The sequence below is a fragment of the Diceros bicornis genome, chromosome 6 (genome assembly GCF_020826845.1).
Source record: "Diceros bicornis minor isolate mBicDic1 chromosome 6, mDicBic1.mat.cur, whole genome shotgun sequence".
In the NCBI taxonomy this organism is placed as follows: Eukaryota; Metazoa; Chordata; class Mammalia; order Perissodactyla; family Rhinocerotidae; genus Diceros; species Diceros bicornis.
Genome location: NC_080745.1, coordinates 86,498,663 through 86,522,308, shown reverse-complemented (window position 1 = coordinate 86,522,308; position 23,646 = coordinate 86,498,663). Strand labels below are relative to the sequence as shown.

At 53.0% G+C, this 23,646-nt stretch overlaps 1 protein-coding gene across 1 annotated transcript; it reads right to left on the bottom strand.

Moving 5' to 3' along the window:
- Nucleotides 1–276: 276 nt before the first annotated feature.
- On the bottom strand, nucleotides 277–23,158 carry GPR26 (G protein-coupled receptor 26). The gene is made up of 3 exons (XM_058542718.1): nucleotides 22,283–23,158; nucleotides 13,586–13,699; nucleotides 277–594 (listed from the first exon to the last, which is right to left on the bottom strand). Exons 1-3 carry the CDS (start codon nucleotides 22,948–22,950, stop codon nucleotides 363–365), a joined length of 1,014 nt encoding a protein of 337 aa, XP_058398701.1. The 5' UTR covers nucleotides 22,951–23,158; the 3' UTR covers nucleotides 277–362.
- Between the last annotated feature and the right edge of the window lie 488 nt (nucleotides 23,159–23,646).

Genomic DNA, 23,646 nt, shown 5'->3' with positions numbered 1-23,646 from the left:
CCGTTAGGGTGCAGGTGGACGCCATGCTTCCCCGCCTGCCACCAGCACTGTGTCCTTGATCACGACTGGACCAAGCGTCATCCTGGGAAGCCCCTGGCGAGTCTAGGAGCTCAAGGGAGCTTCTCAGAAAGAAAGCCAGAGCAGGCCCCATGGTCATCCTTTGGTGATAAACAGGGACGGTCCGACACCTGCCCTTGAGGACCCAGGAAGCAGGCTTCAGAGCCTCAACAAGCCAGGGAACCAGAGTCACTGGGCTTGCTCGGGGGTGGCGGCTGGTGGTGGCCTCCCGGGAGCCCCAAGCCCTCCCTCCCCACTTCTCACCGGCGGTCTCGTTCCCAGCTCTCCAGCAGGGGCGGCGTCCTTCACTCGGAGGCCGGCAGGATGTTCTGGCTGTGGGAGTCTCCTGTGAGGCCCGAGGAGCGGAGGGAGCGCCTGTTGAGGAGCCTGTTCAGAATCTCTCTGCAGCTTTTGCGGTATTGGTGTCGCAGTAAGGAGTACACGAAGGGGTCGGACGCGGCCTTGCTGTAGGCCAAGCACTTGGAGAGCACTCCCCAGTGGGAGCCGATGGGCACCGTGGAGGACAGCTCCACCAGCCTGTGGAGAGACGGGGAAGGCCGTTACCGGGAGCACAGCTGGGCGCTGCAGGGGGCGGCCACAGACCAGACCTCCAGTCTGAGCCGGGACCCCAGCTTCCCGGCCAAGCTAAATTTCTCTGAGACTTTCTCAAGTAACAATGACAGCAACAACAATTTACAACAATAACAGTAATGACGGTGCATGTTCATCAGACACGTATTTTATCCTAGGTACCGTGCTAACTGTGCACTTCACAAGTGGTTTCATGGAACCCTGGGAGATATGACTGTCTCCATTTCACACGTGAGGAAACAGATGTCCAAGGACATTAAGTAATTTGCCCAAGATCACATGACCAGTAAATTGTAAAGGCAGCATTTGAACCCAAGTTTGTCTGACTCTGGAACCCAAGCTTATCCAAGCAATGGGCTCATAGCTAATTGTGTCCTGGCCATTAGCTCCAACTCTGCTGCTGACCTGCTGTGTGACCCTGGGCAAGTCATCTCCCTTCCTTGGGCCTGGATATTTTAGATGAAAACTGGGGAGGTTGAATGAGATCACCTCTATGACCATTGCAACTAGAAGAGTCTGATTCTTTGCTTCAAATCCTAGCTCCGCCTTCCTAAGGAGGCTGCCTGGGAGGAAAGGCTGAGAATAATTTTGCAAATACTCTGAAAAGTTCAAAGCATGTCTCGCACCAGGAAGAATCTGCTGGCGAGGAAGCCCTCTTCCCAGGGCTGGGATTCTAGTGACCGCGGCAATAGCAGCAGCCAGGGTACCCTAAGGTGACCCTCATTCTTTGGGAGGGAGCGAGGGAAGATGTAGCCCATGTGTCCAAGAGGCACGCTTCTGAGGGTCCTCCTAGTACCCATGGAACAACTCCATTCAGTGGTGCTAATGCCAGGCTGTGAGGTAGTAAAAGCCTCGCTCCGTGTAAACGGAATTCCCTCCAAATCAAGCCACTTATTCTCCTTTCTCAAGTGTGTCCAGCACCCTTGGCCATATTTGGACATTATCCAGCATAAGCATAAGGCAGAAAGACCCACAGAGCTGGGAGAGAGCTCAGAGATCATAAATTACCCTCTCCCTCACTTGCTGTCAAATAAGGAAATTGGGGCCCAGAGAGGGAAAGAGGTTGCCCAACATCACACAGCAGGTCAGTGGCAGAGGAAGGTCCAGTCTGTGCTCTGACTGGGATCTGGCACCTGTATTCTACCTGAGGTGTCTGCAGGATGGAGGCAGCAGTGGCTTTCAGCTTGGTGGGCTGCCCAGGTGAGGACCCCGGTACAGAAAGGACTGAGCTTGGGCTGTAAGTCTGTGCTGCCAACTTTATGGCTTTCCTTGAAGCCTTCTTTGGGCTGAGGTTGTGAGGACAAGCCCACGAACAGAGGAGGAGGGAGCTGGTGGGGCGTGATCCTCCACTGCAATGCCCCTTTTCCCAATCCTTAGCGAGTCCATTCTGAGGCCCCTCTGTTTGGCTTCCCGTTTCTGGCACCACTGCCCGCCCTTGCCCTCTGACCTCGTGGGGGAATGTGGCCGCGTTTCTGCTCATGTCCTTGGGAGCCCGCATGGAGAAATGGAGCTGTTAGCCTTTGGGAAATCTGTGCTTTTCAGAAATCTATTTTGGGAAGTGACGAATTTAAGGGACAAAAACCCTGAATTTAGAATTCACACCTAATAATAACAATGAAATAGCTGAATGCCAACACATTGTTGCTATGCGATGCCAAATTGCTCTTCCAAAATGTCTAGTCTTCTCTATATTGCTGAATTCAGTTTTAGCATTTTGGCTCTCCCGAGGGGATTTATTAAAAGAGCCAAATATCATCAAACCATTCAGCAAGATCAAAATTATTATTTGCAGGTTCTGTAGATTTCACAGAACAAAATTATTTGGGACAATTTAAAATTTCACCACTTAGATAATTAAGAGGTAAAAATCTATTGCATTTGCTACTCAGAGATTTTATGTCGGGTCTGAACTCGCCTGGCTGGGTAATAATTCCCAGCTGAGTGCCTACTTTGGGCCAAATACTTGATGCACAATCTCTAATCTTACAATTATCCCGCAGAATGGGTATCGTCATTCCCATTTTACAGATAAGGAGATCGAGGCTCAGAGAGATTGAGCAGCAAGCCAGCATCTCCTACATGGGAACTCCCATTCCATCTGCCTGCAGCCCGAGTCCTGACCGGGGCCACACTGGGACTCAAATCTCAGCTGTGCAGATTGCATGAGATGAGCTCTGGGGTCCCACCCAACCCCTGAGAACTCCTTTTCCATGAAGTTACGTGCTACCCAGCGCTTTCGTCACTTGCCCCTGTCCGCAGTGCGCACAACGACTTCTGCTTTGGAAAGCTCGTGTCTCGCCTTTGTCAGGGTCTCCGGGCAGAGAGATGCTTCGGAGCAGGACGGTCCTGGACACTGTTGCAGTTGGTGTGGCTGCCGGGCCAGGCCGAAGCTGGGGTGCCCCCTTCCGTGCTCAGATGTGGCTGGCTGACCCGCATTCTGCTTTTCCTGTGCACTTGGACCCCGGCCCCCGCCCTGTGCCTGCTGGAGCTGGCTTTGCTTCCTCCTAGCTCTGACAGTTCCAAGCCCCCATTTGTTTCAGGGGACTGAGAAGGGGCAAGAATTCCCATATTGCCACGACCGCTTCTTTCTAATTCCAGATCTGGGCAGGCATTTGGATGACCTTGCAGTCCCCTCCAGATGACCTTTTAGAAAGGGAACGCTCCAGCCCATCTTCTCATGCCAGCTCTGCCCACCCTGTCCTAACACCCTCCCCACTGGGAAAGGGGCATTTTTATTCTGGTCAGTCACATTTTCCTCGTGGGCAGGGTCACTGTGTGCTAGCAGTGCCCACCATGCTCTGCCCCTCTCTCTCTTTTACTCCCCGTGATGGGTTACTGAATCCCCGCTCCTGCCCTGACCCCGGCCATCGTAGGTAAATGGGTAACTTGCCTCTTGTGTCAGCCCCTTGCCCACCTAGCTCTGACTCAAGAGCCCCTTGTTTAGGGGTTATGGGGCTCAGGTGTTAATAAAGGGGGACTTTGTCTCCTTCTGTTAAACCCCTGTGTGGGTAGACTTCTGTCTCCCCAAAATTCATAAGTTCGAGTCCTAACCCCCAGTACCTCAGAATGTGACCACATTAGGAAATCCGGTCGTTGCAGATGTAATTAGTTAGGATGAAGTCACAGTGGATTAGGGTGGTCCCTTAATCCAGTATGCTTGGGGTCCTTATGCAAAGTGGACATTTGGACCCAGATGCACACAGGGAGAAGGCGATGTGAAGAGGAAGGCAGAGATGAGGTGATGTTTCTATAAGCCAAGGAGCACCAAAGATTGCCAGCGAACCACCAGAAGCCCGGACAGAGTCCTGAAACAGATTCTCCCTCATGGACCTCAGAAGGAACCAGCCCTGCCGACCCCTCGATCTCAGACTTCTAGCCTCCAGAACTGTGAGACAACACATTTCTATCATTTAAGCCACTCAGTTGGTGGTATGGTGTTATGGCAGCACTGTAAAACTAATACACACCAAGTAAGGAGGCCTATGGGGATGGAGGGAGGTGTTAGGCAGGATTTGGTTGTTTGCCGGTCCCTCGTCATAACAACATCAAAATGATACCAAGCCCTCACCCCATTCCCGGAGCCCTGTGTACCAAGGATGACCCTTGGAGTTTGCAGAAGCATTAGCAGCCCCGGGGCAGGGTACCGCTCCCTCCCTGCCCTCTTGGAAGCAGAGCTTTGCCTCACAAGCATGGCTCCCTGCCCCCTGCCCCTGACCTTCCATTAAGCACTAAGGTGACTTTCCCTGTACTGCCTGGGGTATGAACCGGAAAAACGTCTGTCACTAGGCTCCGTTCAGAGAGAAACGTTTATGCTTCTGTGCTCAAAATGCACACCTGCCCCACACGGCCTGAGACCCTTCCCCCACGTGAATCCCCTGCGGGGAGAGCCCACAAACTTGGTCTGCAAATCAGGTCAGGGGGAGAGGAGAGGAGGAGGGGGAGGGGAGAGGAGGGCAGGAATCTGCATTTTTCAAGCATTTCCGGTGAGTTTAATGCAGGCAGCTCAGAGACATGCTGTGAGCACCTGGGGGAATCTGGGCAGCACCCTGAGGTTGGGGGGTTGCGGAGGTGGGACGTGTGAAATGGTGCAGGGTACAAAGCACAGAGATATGTTTCTGACTCACGATGAGACACAGAGCAGATACCAGAGGATTACCTCTCAGTCCTATGCACCCGGCCCCACCTCTGCACCCCTTTGCTCTGTATTTGTCAGGGAGACTCCTCTAGGGAGCCACGCTCCTTTCTCTTGGCAGGAAGCCCTCTGATCTGGGTCACGGGCAGGTCTCTGTGCTGGCTGTCACAGCAGAGGGCTGATGAGGCCAGGAAGCCTGCCCTCCCTTGCCCCTTACTCCATAGGGACCTCTCACCACCAGCCCCCCGCCCCCCGCAGCCCGGCAGACCTGGTCCCTGGAGGGAGGATGGGGGTACATTTACCAGAACTCCAAGGCATGCTCTGAACCCCGGAGAGACCAACGTCTCAACCCTACTGGACAACAAGAATCTCCAAGGAAACTAAGTTCTGGGATGAGAACAGGACCAGTAACACCAGCAGCCCAGACCCAGCCCCTCCTCTGGGCCCCCAGGGGCTCAGTCCTTGATAACAACTTCACAAACACTGTCTCAAGCTCCCCTGATCATGTTCTTCCTACTGTACAAAGGAGGAACCAGGGCAAAGTGATGTGCCAAGGCCACATGGCCCGAACGTGGAAGAACCAGGATTTGAACCCTGGACTGTGGGCACCAGTGACCATGTGCCTTCCCAACCACGTACCTCCTTGATTCAGTTCCGTGGTGCAGTCAGACCTTGACTTTCAACTCTTGAATTTAAGTCGTAAATTAGCGCCTCTCTTTACACTTCCATGCCTCCATCATCTCTCCTCTCTCCCCACACCCCCCTCACACACTCACACACACACACACACACACGCACACACACACTGTGCACCAAATGCAACATGGGCCACAGGACATTCTTTGGGGAGCCAGCCCAATGTCTTCTTAAGACTTCTAGAGAACTTGGTCTGCGTATTTGAAGCCCTGTAAGTAATAAGCTGACACTTAAAAATGTTCTTGAGACATTAGAATGGAAAAGGCATTTTATTAATAGAATATTAACATTGGAGAGCCACCCGCATATTAAACTCCTCTCCCATCTACATAATTCCATGACTTTGAAAAGCCACAATAATGGTGCTGTCAGATCTGCAAATGCCTCAAAGCCCCGCTCAGATGATTTGGGACAACCATAATTATTTGTAAGCATATATTGCTGCAGAGATAATAGTCTTACAAATGCTTCTAGACATGTGAATTTTAATTCACAAAACATTTAATTAGACCTTTTGGGCGAGAATCTGTCGTCGACCTTCAGCCCCTGCTCCAGCATTCTGGAAAGAGTCAGATGTGACCCACCAGGGCTTTGAGGACATGTGAGCCGCTGTGACTGTGTGAATAGAGGGTAGTGACTCCTATTAAGAGTGAAGGTGGAAGTTTCCAAATGTTTCCCATGTTCATGTGACAGGTCCCAGCATGCAGGCGCAGGTGCTCTTTGGTCGGTGCAGTTGGGGAACTGTCTTTCTGAGGGTTATTTGTTGCATGGTCAGCACTGTGCCAACCAAGTCTGCCGATGGCTCCAGCCACCAGCACTAACAGCCTCTGGGCCCCACTCTAGGTCTGTGGAAGCTGCTGTCGGCCAGGCAGGAGATCAGAGGTGACTCCATGAGAACCCACCGCTTCTAGTGAAAGGACTTACACGCCTTTACCCACAGGAGTCTGGGTGCTGTGTCTGGGTTCATGGCAAGATGCTTGGGCATAGGAAGTTGGATCAAAAACCTATGGGTGGCATCTCTATATTTCCAGTGCCTGGCCCCCAGGCTTTGGAGATGTAGCATGGCCACAAGGCTAAATTATTACCAGTAAGCCTGACGCTGACCTCTACCCCTTTGTTCTGCCAGCTGCTACTCCTATGTCCTTGGGCAACTCATCTCACCTCTCTGAACCTCTATGAGATGAGGATTCCAGTACTTATCTTGCAGGAGAGCCGTACTAGGTGCAATCATGTACTTCCTAGGTGCATTACAGGTGTCCTGTAAGTGACAGGTGCAGTTATAAAGACTTCATGTTCTCCCATAAGGGAAGCTTGAGAACCTATTTGAAGACTTGAATGGTTCTTGACCCAAGAATGATGCTTCCCTTGCTGAGAAAGTTATCAGGCAGATGAGAATACAGTGGAGGGAAAGAGAAGGGACTCCCTCCCAGCCAGCTGGATCTTCTCGATTAACTCAAGGGGGTGGCAGATGTCACAGCAGAAGCCCCTTCTCTTCCTCAGGGTTCTGATTCTGCCAGCTCCCAGCATTCCCTGCAGCTGTCCTGACATTAACCCACACCCTTGCACATGTCTCCATTTTTATGGCTCGAATGGGTGGAAGTAGCGAGGCGGGCTGCCTGGATAGAAACAGTCACTGTGGAGCTGTGGGAAATATTAGTTTCTGCACCAACAGCTCAATGAGGGGTTTAAGTGACACTTGAACAGCTGATCTCAATCATTTCAGAAACGGCAGCTTTCTGGTTCTGAGTGGCTTGTGGCACAAAGTGCCTTCCTGCATCCTTCGGGAAAGAAAGCATGAGACTGCGTGCTCTGAGAGAAGCGTGAGCAGCGTGAGGGCCGCATGCATGGGCTTTGGTTCCAGGCAGACCCGGCTGGAACCCTGGCTGAGTCACTTATTGGATTGGAACCTGTCTGAGCCTCAGTATCCTTGTCTTTAAAATTAGAATATTATCCAGGTTCGGAAGGTGGTACAGCTTCCGGCACAGAGTAGGGACTCACAGGATTAGTTTAAGAGACAGAGCTTGTTCTAATTCTCCTCTCTGAATTCCACAGGATCGGCCTGTTGCTGCCTCAGTGGCTTTGACTTTTATTTCTATGGACAGGAAGGAGGCAGAGAACGACGAGGTGGCATTGCATCAGGGGAGTCCTTGGGGTGCTCGGTGGCGGAGCTTGGGGTTCAGGCTGCCCAGTTCCCTGTGCCTTGCTGGCCAAATGACCTTTGCAAGCCCTTTCCTCTCTGAGCCTCAGTTCCCCCATCTGCAGAGTGCAGCTCACATGGCTTGCCCAGCCAGCCCCTTAGGGGGCGCTGTAGGGTCCGGGAGGATAACGTGAGCAAGCTTCTGAGACCTGGAAGGCAGAACCATGTCAGGTCCAGCTAGCCTGTTGCTAGAATATACTCCTGCCAGAATAGCTCCCAGAAGCCCATCTCTACCCCACATGCTGCCTCCCGGTGCTCATTAACCCTAACTAGGCCGAGAACCCTACCCCTCAGGGACCTGACCCCCAGGAGGGTCCGCACCTGCCTCATCTTCCAGGTTCCGTCTTTCGGGCCCAGATTGCAGAGAGCTCAGTTGACCTGAACCGTCATCACCAAGCACCTGGCAGGTTGGAGGGACACAGGCAGTGCCTACTGCCCCAGGAGAGCCTGTGTTGTGCAGCCAGAGGTGACCTCCTTGATCCTGAGCGCCGGCACTCTCCAGGGCCCACCCTGCCCTGTCCCCCAGGCTTCTGCCTGTCCCAGGGCAGGGCAGCTCTCCACAAGGCCAGCCAAGGTACACCCAACCGGCATCCATCCAGGAGTATGTGGGATGGTTAATTGCATGTGTCAACTTGACTGGCCACGGGGTGCCCAGATTAAACATTCTGGGTGTATCTGTGAGAGTGTTTCCAAATGAGCTTAGCATTGAATCAGTGGACTCAGTAAAGCAGACTGCCCTCCCCAGCTGGGTGGGCATCATCCAGTCTGTTGAGGATCTGATAGAACAAGAAGTGGAGGAAGAAGGAATTCACCTCTGTTTCCTGCCTCTGATTGAGCTGCACCTCTCATGTCATCTTCTCCAGCCCTTGGACCAGAACTTATACCATCAGCTCCCCCGGTTCTCTGGCCTTCAGATTCAAACTGAGTTACACCACCAGCTTTCCTGGGTCTCCAGCTTGTGGATGGTAGATCGTGGGCCTTCTCAGGCTCTCTCTCTCTCGCTCTCTCGCGCTCTCTCTCTCTCTCCCCCCTATGGGTTTGTTTCTCGGGAGGACCCTAACACAACACGGTCATACAGCAAGCCTTGGTGATCTACCCTTAAAGGGTAAGGAGGTCCTGAGGAAGGCGGTCAGGGGCAATCTCTGTGTGCCAGGCACTTTAATGCCACAGTCACCGACCTGAGCAGGAATGCAGGAGAGGGCTGGGTTCTGCAAAGACCTACTGGACCTTTCTGAGAGCTTGAAGAGCCAGTAGAGAGCCCACTGAGGTTGGAGGCCCAGCCCCACCACTAACTCAGTGTGTGACTCTGGGCAATTCAACTGCCCCCTCAATCCAGTCCTCAGTTTCTTCATCAGTAAAATGGGTGTGTGGATGTGCACTGGAGCCGTGGTTCACACCACCACTCACGATTAGAATCCTCTGGGAGATTTTAAAACCATAAATGCCAGGCCCCACACCTGGAGAGTCTAATTTAACTGGTCAAATGTGAGGTCCAGGTATAGTTTTGTGTTTAAAGCTCTCCAGGTGATGCTAATGTGAAGCCAAGTTGGCAAAGCACTGCACCAGATTGGGAATTAAAAACCATACAGCACCTGTCTCATCTCCTTGGGCGGGGGAGTCATCCCAGTCATTCAGGGCACCTTCCCACTAATCCCAGCCTGGCTTCAGAATCCTCTCAATACGTGCTCTGGCTAGCCACTGGCAGTGGATTCCAGTTGGCCTGCAAGGTACAACCAGCTTACCCTCCCTGGATGAGATGATTGCTAAGGAACCTTCTGCTTCCAAAACCCACAGGTCTAGGTTCTCTATAGGAAATCATTTCCTATAAGAAATTAAATCCTCAACTACATTTCCAGGGCATAGTCTGTCTTCAGCTTCGCCTGAGACTGGGGTGGTCGTGTCTATGGTCGGAAACCAGCTTGAGAAGAACAGCAGAAGAGTCAATCGCCACCAGAAGTGTTAGTGGTCCCGATTCCAATATTGGTGATAGTAAGATAGACTGTGCTGAATGCCTTGCAAGGATTATTTTATGTATTCCTTACCAGAGGCTGATTTCTCCCTGCAATCAATGTGTGGTTCTCAGCCCTGACTCAGAGTAAGATGGGAGAGTTTGGGTCAGGCTCCTTGGAGCTAAGTGTCAGCAAATCCTGTCCTCTCCACGCCCAGTTTGGCAGCTTTGATGCCCCGGCAGTGGAAGTGTAGCTCTGATGGGATCTTGGCCACGCCCAGCACATACCTGGAGCCCAGAGGGCCCCCTGCGTGCGATGAGCGCGTTCACACGTGCCTGTGTCCCTGGGGTGAGCCTCTCTGGGGCTCCCAGCTACCATAAAGATTAGGCACCTCCTCAGAATCTCTTCTCCCTCAATCATGGAAGGGGTGTTGGGGCAGGGGTGTGGACAGGCGGAGGTAGTTCTAAGAGGGTTGTAATTTCAGGGGGACTAACCACGAGGATCTGCCTGCCACAAACTCTCCTCCCTGCCACACTGTACTGGGGTCTGATGTCCCCCATTCAGGCCCTCCAAGGCCCCCTGCCTCAACACACCTGACTTCGCAGAAGAACACACTGATTTGGCTGCTCCGTATCTGCTCCCGGGTAAACTCTGATACTGAGCGGGACACTGGGCAGGGAAGGAAGGGAGGGAAGAAGTTCTGAGAACTCTCGTAGAGCTGCAGGAAGGGGGATCCCAGTGGGTTCCTGGTCAGTGAAGGATGACATGAGCAGCTGAAGGTCAAGGGAAAGAGAGAGCTGGGAGCCAGGGCGTCGGCACACCTCACACCCAGACTTCCCTGACCGCAGACCAGCACTGCCCAACAGGAGCAGGGGAGCCACAGGTGGGAAAAGAAACAGGTGAAATTAATTTAACTGTATATTTTATTTAACCCAATACATCCAGGATATTACCACTTCACTGTGCAATTGATATAAAAGCATGAATTACATGTGTATCTTTTGTCATGCTCAGTCTTGGAAACCCAGTGTGCATTGTATACCTAGAGCACATCTCAGTTCTGACAGGCCACGTTCAAGTGCTCCAAGGGACCTGTGGCTGGGGCCTCCCTCGCAGGGCTCTAGACTTGGCTCATGCTGTCCCTTCCCTTCCACTCGGATTGCCCACCCCTGCAGAGCCAAGCCACTTCACAAGCTGGTCCAGGAAGCGCCAGCCAGGAGAGTTTACTCCTGCCTCAGAACCCTTGGACCCTGTCCCTGCTGAATGACATGACATGATGTTCCATCCAGGGGAGAGGCACATATCTGCAGGGTCAAAATCTCCCTCAGAGGGGGTCTCCTGCAGGACCTCACAAACCCATGCCTCCTCTGCAGGGCTCTGCATAAAGCTCTGCACAGAGAGGGTGCTGGAGAAACGTGTACTGAGATGAAATGCGGGGAAGTTTGCATATTTACGAGGTTTGCGTAGGATTGCCCTTCATCCATAGGGAAGCCAAGGCAGGAGCTGGGGCGGGGGGTGGCCGTGGGGCAGGGGGAGGTTTTCACCAGAGCCATATTTTGTATTTATGACATTCACTGGGGGTAACTTTTTCTCTTCAATAAGTTGCCATTGGTCTCCATAAAAGATGAATAGTTTTGTGAATGTTTTTAAAACTCAAAATGCATCAAATCCATTTGGAGGGAACATATCGAGTTGTGAAACTAGCATCAATTTTACTGAAATATTATTTTCTGGGCACCAGTAGAGAGACCCAAGCTTTAATCAGAAAAAAGAAAAATTTTGTCGGGGAATGAGATTAAGCTAGAGAAAATCCAATAGTTTGAAGTTGGAGCCACTTTACCTATTCTCCTCTGAGGGTTCAAGTTCACCTCATTAACCCACAGCTCCCTTTACTGTGGGATCTAAGAGGAGGGAACGTCTGCAGGCCCTCCCTTCCCAATGCCTCTTTCTTCACTGGATTTAATCCGCTCCATTTCACGCAGTAGCCCGTCCCCGGGCCCAGCACCGCAGGTGGTGCTCTAAGTACTGAGGGAGGGTGCTGACCACAGATGTCATCCTCGCCAGGCCTGTGCGTCATGCTCCCAGTGCTCAATGCCCTTTAACCCTCACAACAACCCTAAGAGAGGCACTGCTCACTTCTGGTTTACAGATGAAAGGCTGGAGGCTCAGAGAGGTGACGTCACAGGCCAAGGTCACACAGCAGGAAGGAGTGGAGCTGGGGTTTGACCTGGGTAGGCATGCTGCAGAGCCCATGCTGATGGCCACTCTGCTGCCCTGCCCTCGGAGAGCAGTGGAAGTCCACTCCTCTTTGTTTCCATGCCTGGGCTTTGTGTTCCCTGGAAAACACTGATCTATGCCAGCTCCAGCGTCCTGGCCGGATGAGGCGGGTCTAGACCAGGGGTTCTCAACCAAGGGTGATTCTGGTCCCCAGGGAACATCTGGCAATGTCTGGAGACATTTTTAGTTGGCAAAACTGGGGGACAGGAGGGGAGAGAGGTGCTGCTGGCGGGTAGTCGGGAGAAGACAGGGATGCTGCTAACATGCTACAATGCACAGGACAGCCCCACCACAAAGAAGGAAGCCACATAAAATGTTAATAGTGCTGAGGTCTAGTGGACAGTTCTAGAAGGAAGAATTGATGGCTCTGTTCTGCCCAGGTCAGACCCATCCAGAGACCTACAGACAGTCCTAGGTCCTACGTTTCAAGTGAGATGCAGGCCTATTAGATCTCCCCCAGAAGAGGTGGTGTGCCACAGGAAAACGGGGGAAGACACTCCGGGGTTGTGCTATCTGGAGAAGAGAAGATGGGGCTGCCGTGGGGGAGCCAGGCTCACCGTCGGCAAATTGGCAGGGCCCCAGGAGGAGAGGACAGACGTTCTCCTGCGACACAGAAAGCAGGATTGGGAGCATGGCTGCAGCTACAGGGAACCAGGCTTCAGCTCAGCATAAGAAGAGACAAGGAGAAACAGGGAGACCTGGCCACAGTGGGCTCCTCCTCCCCGGGGCATGAAAGCTGACTCTGGGGACAGTGAGGCAGGGGGTCCCTTCCAGGTCCCTGCCAGCTGAGGATGCTGAGGGATGCTGGGATGTTGGGCTGTGTCTTCTCTCTCTCTCCCCCTCACACACACACACACACACACACACACACACACACACACACATGAAACCTCATACAGATCCTACTTCCCAAGCTCAACATCCACCTGCTAATAGAAACTCAAAGTCTCTTTTTATTGTCAACTTTCCAAATAGTTAAGCTATTTTGGATACAAAATTATGGGATTTTCCTTTCCCTTCTAGTCCAAAAAACTGATTGGGTGATATATTTTCTCTCTAGCTAAAATGCGTGGGGGAAATTCTGTAGCTAGAGCAGGCTGGTCTTTGGAATGCACAGCCCTGAGGCCAGTGCACTGCAAGCTTGACTGGTGTAAGGGGTTGGGGACTGGGAGAGAACGTGACAAACTCACAATGCCTGGACTAACAGTGGGAGGTCCCTGGGGCCATAGGACAGGTGAGCCCACCTGGCTGGGCACAGAGCGTGCTCCCTGCTCCCTGAGCAGATGGCATGTGGCCCTGCTGTTGACCAGGGTATCCACGCTGTAGGCAGTGGGCGGTGGGAACCCAACCACTGCAGGGTGTTTTCCTGTCTTCTCTCCCTTTCCTTTAGGGCCTCCTGAGGCTAGGCCAGGATAGAAGGTCAGAATGATGTGATTTGGAAATCAAGTTGGAGAGAGGCTTTTACAACTCTATTGGTTCTGAGTCTAATCTAAAAGAATTCAAGGCTGAAGAGAGAAAGCACGCGCCCTCCTTCTCAACAAATCGGTCAAGTCAACTCTAGTCCCCCCACCCGACACACCCTCTGGAGAAACATGTGGCTAAGAGAGAGGCCGGCAACTGCTAGAGGTCATAGGGGCCCTGCATCGCTTCCAAAGCCCTGAGCTCGTGGCTGCCCGTCCAGCTCACCTGGTGATCACATAGGGTGCGAAGCACACAAGGAAGGTCCCTATGAAGGTGCTGATCTTCTTGGTGGCCCGCTGCCGCCTCCTCTTCTGTTCCTCCAGACAGCGTTCCCGCACACTGTGTGAGAGAGGGGGAGAAGGTGACTCAGGGGGTGGCCTGCCTGGGTCACAATGCGTTATTCTTCATAAACACAGGCGGCGGCCTCGAGTGCAGGCACTTGGCTATGGAGCCAGAGAGACCTGAGGTCACGTCTTGGGCACGCTGTGTGACACCACTAAACCTCAGGGTCATCATCTGTAAAAGGTGGAGAGTGATGTAATACAATGCTGCAAAGGACTGTTTTGTTATTTAAACGCATGAAGCACACAGATGCATGAAATGCATTCAATGCATAAAGCACATAAAGCAATTAGCCCAGAGCCCAAGTGCAAATAAATATAAATTCGTATTATTACTACTCGTATCCTTCACTGATCACCTGCCAGCCCCTGAGCCCACACTCCCTAAGTACTATCTCTAATTCTTATCTTTACCATAATTGATCCTGCCGGGTGCATATCACCCATCATGTGCATTGCACCTGCCCTGTTTTACAATGAAGACCATGGGTTGAGCAAGGCCAAATGATTTGCTCAGCTGGTAAGTGGAGGTGGGATTTGAACCTGCGTCTGTGTGACTCAAGGCTAGTCCTTTCCACCTGGGGCAGCCTGGACTCTGTGTGCAGTGTGGCCTGGGGCCGCCTTTCCTCCCCACCTTCAGCCCTGTGTCTTCCATCCCAAAGCCTCAGCCCTGCCTGGAGCTATGGACCCCACTTTGGGGTCACAGAGGGAGAAATCACTTGATTCCTTTGGAGACCAAGTTTGGTGAAGCTAAGAGACGGCCAAGTGCCTGGAGAATCGGGGACACAGCTTTGAGGATGGAACCAGGAGCCTGCTGCCTAAGCCTCTACCCACACCCTGTTCCTGACTCCACTTTGCTCCAGGACCTTTCTAGAACTGACATCTCATGCCAGCTCAGAGCAGCAGTTCTTGCAGCCCATTTCCTGCAGCCACAGAGGAATGCACAAGCAACAGCGAGTCTGTGCATCACCACAGTCGGGGAGAGTGGAAAGGCAGCCCGGCCGGAAGGTTTCACATGCTCCATCCCACGGGGCCCAACATGGGCACGTGTTTCTACTCTTTACTTTTAAAATAAATCACACGATCCCAAAAATGAACAGGTTGGAAACTGTGGACAGAGCTGCCCAGCAAGTGAAAACAACTTGGCAGAGCCAGGCCTGGGTGGCAGTGACCTGGCTCCAAAAATAAGCCAGTCTGTTCAACGAAAGCAAGGAGTGGAGAGAATATTCATGAGCCAGGTTCGTGCGCAGCGTTAATGCCAGGGCAGCCTCCCCTTCCTTCCACAAGAACCATCACTGTAATACTTAACCGAAACCCTTCTTCATGAGATTTCTGATCACAAATGGACAATTCCACGTTAGTTTGATTGAAGGCCTTGAAATTCTTGCGGGACTTTTTTCCCCTGACTTGTGCCCAGCTAGTTGGGGTCATCACAGACCCCTAGGGAGGCATCATCTCATCGAGAAAATCTGAAGGATACAGCCCGGGGGAGCGGCGGGAGTCAGATGGGTGACTTTGCCTAAGGTCACACAGCAAGAGTCGGTCTTAAATCTCCTCACTACGTTTACACCTGGGTTTCTGTAGCATCTTCTACCAAAGTCCTCTGGCTCTTAGGACATGTGCAGGACACGGGGTGGGGGGGCATGGAGAAAAGACATAAGTCCCCACCCCAGAGGTCTGGGGGCAGTGAGGCGACAAACACGTCTTGGTTTGCCCGAGATTGTGCTGGTTTTAAAACTCAAGTCTCGCATCCTGGGAGCCTTCTCAGTCCCAGGATAGTGGTCACCCTTGGGTGCAGTGCGTTTAGCATATTCTCCACAACACGAGCCTGTTTATTTTAATATTAAAATATTTCCCCCAAAACTTTCAGTGCAATTGAGTGGAGAATGGCTGGAAATTTGGGAGATGAGCCAGGTGTCCCGAGCCATCTCAGTACACTCACCCCATGAGAGGAGTAGAGTATTCTGGGCATCTCCTAAAATATGAGCACCAAATTCATACAAATGACTTATCAAGGGTACCCCAAAGAAACTGGTGGTGGTACTGGGGCCAGGCCCCCTCTAATCTTTTACCCTGACAATTTTGTCCATTTCTCAGATGCTTTAGAATAACCCTGATGAGTGAAAGAGCTCTGGTTTAGGTATCCTAGTCCCAGCTCTGCCCTCATAGCTGTGTGGCCTTGGGAAGTCACTCAACCTCTCTGATCCTGGTTCCTCATTTATCTAACGGGGATTTCGTAATAGCTATAACTAGAGCTGCCATTTCTCAGGGACAGAAATGACTCACCAGCTACCAAGCTCCTGAGGAGTGAGGAGCTTCCTCAGGCCCCCCCGGGAGGGACTTGGGTCCCCACTGAAGGGCTGAGGACCCAGCTATCTCCCCTCACCCTGCCACATCAGATAATCTTTCCCCAAAGACATGAGGAATGTTTAAAAACAGCTGGTAAAAGCTGTGGAGGTCTTCAGAAGGGTAAACAGAAATATTTGAGTGACTCTAAGGGAATATAACGGACACTGTTCACACTAGAATGATCAACATCACTTCCTACGCTGTAAAATACACGGGGAATTAATTTTATTTGTTCCTACAAGGCTTTGTGCAGCAGGGGGAAAATTAAGTAGCAAGCACTCTGGAAACGCATTATTTCCTTGGGTGCCCATAGTTCTAAGCCCAATGTCTTACACCTAGAAAATACCTAATAAGTGTATGTTGTATGAATTAATGAACAACCTTTAAAAAAAATCTTAGGAAAATTAAGATACAATCACTTTTTTTAAAATGGCCTTCTCAAAATAGATGATACTAGAAATCTGTTCTAAAATAGATTTTTAACAGTGAGCTTTAAAAACTTTGAGCCTATCAGACAAAGCAAGGCTTGTCAATGGACATGAGGCCATGAAAGCTTCCACTGGCCTGGAGTCCTTTCTTGTTAATAGTGTAGTGGTTAAGCATGTGATGCCAGAGCCAGACTTCTAGATTCAAATCCAGGCTTCACCACTTAATTGCTGTGGGGCCTTAGGCAAGTTACACAGTCTCTCTGTGCAACAGCTTCCTCATCTCTAAAATGAGGGTCATAAGAGAACCTACCTCACAGAGTCCTATTAAGATTAACACCCAAAAAGCACCTAGGACAGTGCCTGGCCCAGAGTAACCACTCAATAAATGCTAACGTGATTATTATTCATTCAACTTACGTTTAATGAACAATAACTATGTTCTAGCACTACCTTGAACCTCAAAATCACAGGGTTCCCTCCCACTGCAAGAGTTCTCTTCCTGCCCTGTGCCTTTATGAGAGACAGAGAGAGAGAGAGAGCTGGAACCGAGGACGGTGCCAGAGGAGGTCTGAGCTTGAGTCTGGACTCCGTGCTGGCTCTGCGACCCTCTCTGGGCCTCCGAGGACCCTGCCAATGCTGTTTCCTAGTCTTAACAGCACCTGGCATGCTGGGAGCACAGAGGGTGTCTGGGGTGGATGCCGTGCCTGGGGTTGACATCTACGTGGACCTGGTCAGGTCTCCACTCTGGGACAGACTGGCTAGACTCCACAGTCGTGTGTAGTATGAGATATCCTCTCACTCACCCTACCCAGCTCACAGATCAGGAAACTGAGGCTCAGAGAAGACAGGGAGTTGCCCACTCAGAGAGTGCGGTGCAGATGGGGTTAGCACACAGTCACTGACTCCCAGTCTGGTGCTCCTAGTCAGGAACCACAGGGCTGCTTCCCTGAACTCTTTTCTTGAAAAGAAGAGAATGGTCCATCTTCCCCGCCCAGGGCTCCCGTGATTTCCAGGTGAGAACAGGGAGTTGGCAGGAATGAGGAAGGCAGGGCCGTCCCTCAGGCCCTGAGGGGTGCAGTGCAACCCTCTTGCTTAGCATCATTATTGTATAAGCCCAGTAGGAGAGCAGCTTGTGCACTCCCAGAACAGTAGAATAATAAAATCACTTTGCACTTGCTGTCATTTTTTTCTCCACCATAGCTTTGCAGAACTGAGCTCCTTGAAATCTTACGGTCCTGTGAGATGTTATTTTACTTATTTGCAGATGAGGACACTGAGGGCCAGAAAGGTTTATGCCGTGCCCAAGGTGACAGCAGATTCAGCATAGAACCAAGACTCATTCCAGGTCTCCTGACTCCAAGATCTGGGGTGTTCCCCTCAGACCCCACTGCCACTCATGGAATCACTGAGCGATGAGCAAGCTGCTCACTGGCCCCACTAGTGCATTCTCGAGATATGCCTGGGCCTGGTGGGGGCAGCTGGAGTCTTCAGACTTCCAGACGGAATCTGCAGTGCAGAGGGCGAGAGGCTCAAAGCTCCCCCAAGGCAACTTGGCCAGCTATGTTCACCCAGAGTGCGAGCGTGGAGTGGGGGTTCCTGAGGGCTGTGACAGGACACAGCTTCCTTGTGACAAAAAGAGATGGGCATTGTGACGTGTGAGGTCAAAGAGATATTCCCCAGTAGGCTTCAGTAATAGGACGGAGGGGAGGGAGAATGCTGGAATATCTGAAAAGTCAATAAATGAGGTGGTCATGGCTAAAACGCAATGGGTCTGGGTGCTGAACGAGCCCCAGCTGGCTGTGTCGGTCTTGAGCCACGCTCCAAGTACTCACAGAACGATCCAGATTTGTTTACTGGCATTTAAGAGAATGAAACAAAAGGCGAGAGAGGGAGCTGGCTGATGGTGGAGAAGAGCCTTGAGTTTGGGGTCAGGACACTGGTGTGAGCAGTCCTGCCCTCAGGCCTGGCAAGAGAAGCCCCTTTCCTGGGCCCTGGACGTTGAGGGACCCATATGTGTCCCCAAGGAATCAAGAGCTCATAGGGCTAAGGGGATGTGCACACCCAGAGCCCACATCTTCCATTCTAGACCAAGCTCTAAGTACTTGGAACATGGAATTCCTTGCCCAAATGCCCTGATTTTGCTTCCAGAACGTATGCAGGCATCTGCCCTGGGCCCATGCTCCTGAGGGTGGAGAATGCTACCTGCGCGCTTGGCGAGAGCTGAGGGGTGGCATTGATGAGCAACAAGTGGATGCACAACCTACAGTGTCCACTTTGTGCTGGGGAGATCCTAGCCTTTGTGCCAGGGAGAGCTGTCGGGGGGCAGGGGGGAGGTGAGGCAGGATAGGCAGGGGCTGCATGCTTGCAGCCAGCTCAGCTCTCCCCATCACGTGCGAGGCTGAAACCCAAGAAGCCTGAGAATTCTAAATTTGAACCCAGCCTTGCAAAGCGTTATAAACGTGTATTTGTCAAGCTAGGAGGATAGAACATACTTCATTTAACAGTTTGTAAGATTAATTTAGAACTTCTAAATATTTATATAGACGGTGTGTGAGCCTCCATCTGCACTATTGCCCCATCCACAAATCTCAGGGGCCCACCCGGGTGTGAGTCTTGGCTTGAGCCACATTCTAGATCTGTTAAATTCAGCAAGTGCCCCCTTCCCTGCGTCTCCCAGTTTCCTCATCTGTAAAATCAGGGGCACAAGGAGGTTATCTCTATGGGTCCCTCCATCTACAATGCCACAGTTCTGACACCCTCAGAAGACCTCGCTCTCAAGGATTAGTATGCTTTCCCCGCACGCTACCCTGTGAAGTCATTAACCTGTGCCGGTGAGCGGGACCCTCCGCTGGACTGGGAGAGCAGGCTGCCACACCAATGCCCCGGCTCCCTACCTGTGTCTCCACATCAGGTGAGACCCCAAGTCACTGGCGGCACCAGGAAAGGATCTGGCTATAACTGATCCGGAGCAGTGGTTTGGGAGAACTGAACCAAGCAAACCGAGCAATTGCAGGACCAGGTGGGTAATAAATATTAAGAATTCCAAATTGCTTTATGAATGTAGTAACTCCAGAAACCACCGCAGAAAGCAGGATTGGGGAATGTCTCTGATCTGATCTCTTGGTGGTATTGAAGCAAAGGAGTCCAGCCTGCCACTTGCCATGTTAAACACTGTGAGAAGAGCAGGCACCAGCAGGGAGCTTCCTGACAGACGCCACCTTGGGCCTCAGGGAACTTAAAATGGGTCCCTTTTAATTAAGTCCCAGGAGACTATTAATGTGGTGGCTGTTAAAACTCCCAGCGAACAAAGATTCCACTGGCTACCCTGGCTGTCCAGATAAGGAAGCCTGGCTTCTGCTGATCCAGGACTGGCACTCCCAGGGGACCCCAGCTCTCAGCACCAAACTGGCTCTGGAGGCTCGATGATCTTCCTGCAGCCTTAGTGCCTAAGACTTGGGGCTCCTAGGGACAGCCCCTCCGAACTAGCTCTGCAGCTTCTCATTTGTGGGAAAGAAGAGTTTGGAGCTGCCAAAAAGAAGCCTGTGGATCAGCTATCAGGGAGCTGGTCCCCTCCTGTGTGGCCCATTGCTCACCCTCTCACTCTGGGACCGACCCCACAGAGAAAGGCAGGTCGTGTTCACTGAAGGGGCAGTGCTATTGCATCTGCCCACTATTCCATAACCTCAGGCCAGCCTTGGGCCATTGGGGCCTGTCTGAACTGGCTGAGGGCAATCCTCGCCCCAAAAGCCCTTCCTCTCCCCAGTGCAGACTGATGCTGCTCTTTGGCCCTGCAGGGACCCGCGGCACTGGGAGCAGGGGCTCCTCAAAGCATCCTGGGGCTTAGAAGAGATCAAGGTCCCCCCAGAGGGCAGTGGAGGAGAAAAGAGGGGACTGCAGGCCAGCAGAGCAGCTGCCTCTGCTCCTGAGACCTCTGGGAACTCTCTCTGCAGCGTCTGGCATGGAGTCAGTGAGAGATTGGCAAGAGTGGAGCCCGCCTTACACCCTAAATAGGCTGAAAACGAGCCACCGGCCCTCTTGTTCTGGGAGTTGGAGGAAGAGCAGGAATGGAGTTTGTACTGGTCTAAATAAGAACTGATTCCTTTCTCAGCTCAATCACTCCTCCACTGTTCGACTTCCAGTGAGAGAGCCCACTATAGGAATCACTCAAGTCCCGGGAGTTAAACAACATTGCCTACAGCTTCTCGAGCAGTCTCAGTCCATCCTGGGGATGCGCCTTCTGAAGGGAGGTCCTCCGACCCTGGGTGATGGGAAGGGGAATAGCTCTGCGGTTATGGCTGCAGAATATTCCCTAAAATGACGATGGACCCTGCACGGACACATGCAGTGAGTTAGCACGTGTGTATGCACGCCACCCCTGCGACATGTGCAAGTGTGGTGATCTGTCTGCTACACATGCAGTTGATATGTGAACACTTGAGATTGTGTGTGAAGCAGACACCTTTACATGCATGGGTTCATATGCTGGGGCATCTGTGTGCTATCAGTCATTTATGTGCACATATTGTAAGCGATTCTGCGAGAAAGAGTCCGTGACTAACAGCTTTGGTCCAGCACGTAATCAGGAAGGGCTGTTCTCAGGGGGAACAATGAATACACACACGCATGTCCTTCTATGTGCAGACACAGCGAAGTTCAAGGACTTTTCTTTTTGTCGCTCAGACAGGAAAAACTCAGAATTGAAAGAGCCCTTGCTCAGACTGACGCCTTTGCTCTGCCCCCCTCAGCCGTGAGCTTGCATTTCCCTGGGGGAGGGGAGATTCTCACCCTAGGGACCAAGCCCTGTCCGGTGCCGTGCGGATGCCAAAGTCCCCTGATCTAGGGTTCTGGGCAACAGAGGAGGAGCCTGCCCTTCCCTGGGACAATGGGATATAAAACAGCAGAGTCCACAAAGACCTCACCAGCCGTTTCCCTCCTCGCTTTCCTCTTCTTGTAAGGAAAGCCGAGGTGAGCTCAGGACACCTTAGCAAAGAGCTTCTCCTTCTCTCTCTGAGAGGCGCCAGGGGACGGCAGGAGTTCCCAGAGGGGTATCTGCACCAGAACTGCCTTCCTGAGGAACAGCGGCCAGGTGAGGGTGGAGGTAAGTGGGCAGGTTTTGTCCCGGGAGCCTCAGGGGTGACACTCTCCCTCTGCAGGGCCCTCCGGGCTCCAAGTCCAGGAGACAGCGGCCAGTGCTGTCTGGGAAGGGCAGGAAGAGGCCCTCCTCCCCTCAGAGCCCTTTAAGGAGCCACAGAGGAAGGCGTAGCCCACAAACTCACATACACACTGGAGCAGGATCAGAGGCAGCACAGACACTGGAGAAAGGCAAGACCCAGAGGAGCAGCACGTTTGCTTGGAGACCTCTTAAGGAGCTCCGTAAGCATCTAGGCCAGGCTCTCAGGGCCTGATTAAAACCTTTTAAAGGTGGTAAGCAGTGAACAGAGATCACTGCCTTCCCATATGCTACATAAGGTGAAAACTACAAACACACAAAATAAGCATAAGTCCAACAAAGTTCGACTCTCTGTGATTTCTACTCTGATGCTTCAAAGAACAGGTACATTGTTTCACTCACATTTTTGGTGGCCCTGCTTTGCTGATGCTTTAAGCACCTGTCTTAAGACCAGCAGCATTGGCCCCTCCCCCACCTCAGTTATCCGAAAAGGGAATGGAGGCTCAGTGGAAAAGTGGTTTGCCCAAGGCTGGAGCTTGGGGGAGACAAGGACCCCTTCCACTGACAAAGACCCCCCTCCTGCCCCCGATTCCCCTGCAGCCCTTCCAGAGCCCTCACCTGGGGCTCCCCTCACCTGGGGTGGATGTCCACGAGCAGCACGAGCGTCTGCATGGTGATCACGTCGATGCGCTTGCAGTGGAAGCGAGCCACCTTGAGCACCTTGAGGTATGTGCAGCAGAGCACGACGAAGGAGAGCAGGAAGCTGAGCGCGTGGAAGGCGCCCGTGAAGACGGCGAAGCGCAGGCGCTCGTCCGGCCGCCGGCTGCACAGCGTGCAGGACGCGTACAGCTGGTGGAAGCCGAGCCAGGACAGGGCGAGCGCGGCGGCGGGGAAGGTGAGCGCGTGCAGCCACGTGTAAGCCACCATGAGCGCAGCGTCGCGGAGGCGCATCTTGGCGCGGTAGCTCAGCGGGAAGACCACGGCCACCCAGCGGTCGATGCTGAGCGCGGCCATGCTGAGCATGGAGTTGGTGGCCAGGAAGGTGTCGAGGAAGGCGGCCAGGCGGCACAGGCGGTCCCCGGCCGGCTGCCGCTGCGCCACGACGCCGGCCAGGGTGAGCGGCATGTTGACCACGGTGCACAGCAGGTTGCCGCACGTGAGGTTGAGGGTGAAGAGCGCCGGCGCCTGGCGGCGGATGTCGGCGCTGTGCAGGAGGCAGAGCAGCACCAGCGCGTTGGACAGCAGCGAGACGCCCATCGTGCCCACCAGCAGCCCCGCCAGCCCCGCGTCCCACGAGTTCATGGTGCGCGCCCGCCGCCCGCCCTCAGGGCCCGCAACCCGGCGCCGCCATGGCGAAGCCCGTCGCCCGGCGACCCCTGGCCCCTGCCGCCATGGCTTCCCGGAGGGCGCACAGCCACCCCGGAGCCCCGCGCCACCTTCCGGGCAAGCGCCCAGGTGCGCCGCTGAACTGGCAGCGCCCTCGGATGCTGGGTGGCAGGCGCCTGCGGCCCCCGCTCTGCCTCTGCTTCCTCCTGCCCTCACCCCATCCCTCTAAGCTCTGTCTCCGCGCCGCGCACCCTCCTGCTCCCTCGCTTTCTCTTCCTCCCCTTTCTCTGCTTGCTCTCGCTCGCCCTCCCTTCCTGCTCTCCCCTCCACTTTCTCTCTTTCTCCCTCTCTCTCCTCTGCTGTGCTTCTCTCTCCCACTGCTGTTCTCTCCGTCTGTCTCTCCCACCCCCAATTTTCTCCTCTCCTCTTGTTCTTCCCCCTCCTCTTCTCTCTCTCTCTCTCCGGAATCTGGCTGCTTCTATCACAGAAATCCCTGCTGGTGCACGGGCGCGCGCGCGCGCGCGCGCGCGCGCACACACACACACACACACTCACACTCACACACGCTCGGAGAGAACCAGCCCTGAAGGCCCCGGTGTAGGATGATTGGCTCCTTGTAGCTCCCCCTCCCCCTTCCAGTCCTTCCCTATGTGTGTCAAAGACAGGCTGAGT

Bases quoted from the DNA above. Each gene is read 5' to 3' on its own strand.
- GPR26 (XM_058542718.1), bottom strand. From the start codon at position 22,950: ATGAACTCGTGGGACGCGGGGCTGGCGGGGCTGCTGGTGGGCACGATG. The intron at 13,700-22,282 runs GTGAGGGGAGCC...TCTCTCACACAG, and splicing joins CTCGTGGACATCCACCCCAG to TGTGCGGGAACGCTGTCTGG. The intron at 595-13,585 runs GTGAGCTGGACG...GTCTCTCCACAG, and splicing joins GCACCCTATGTGATCACCAG to GCTGGTGGAGCTGTCCTCCA.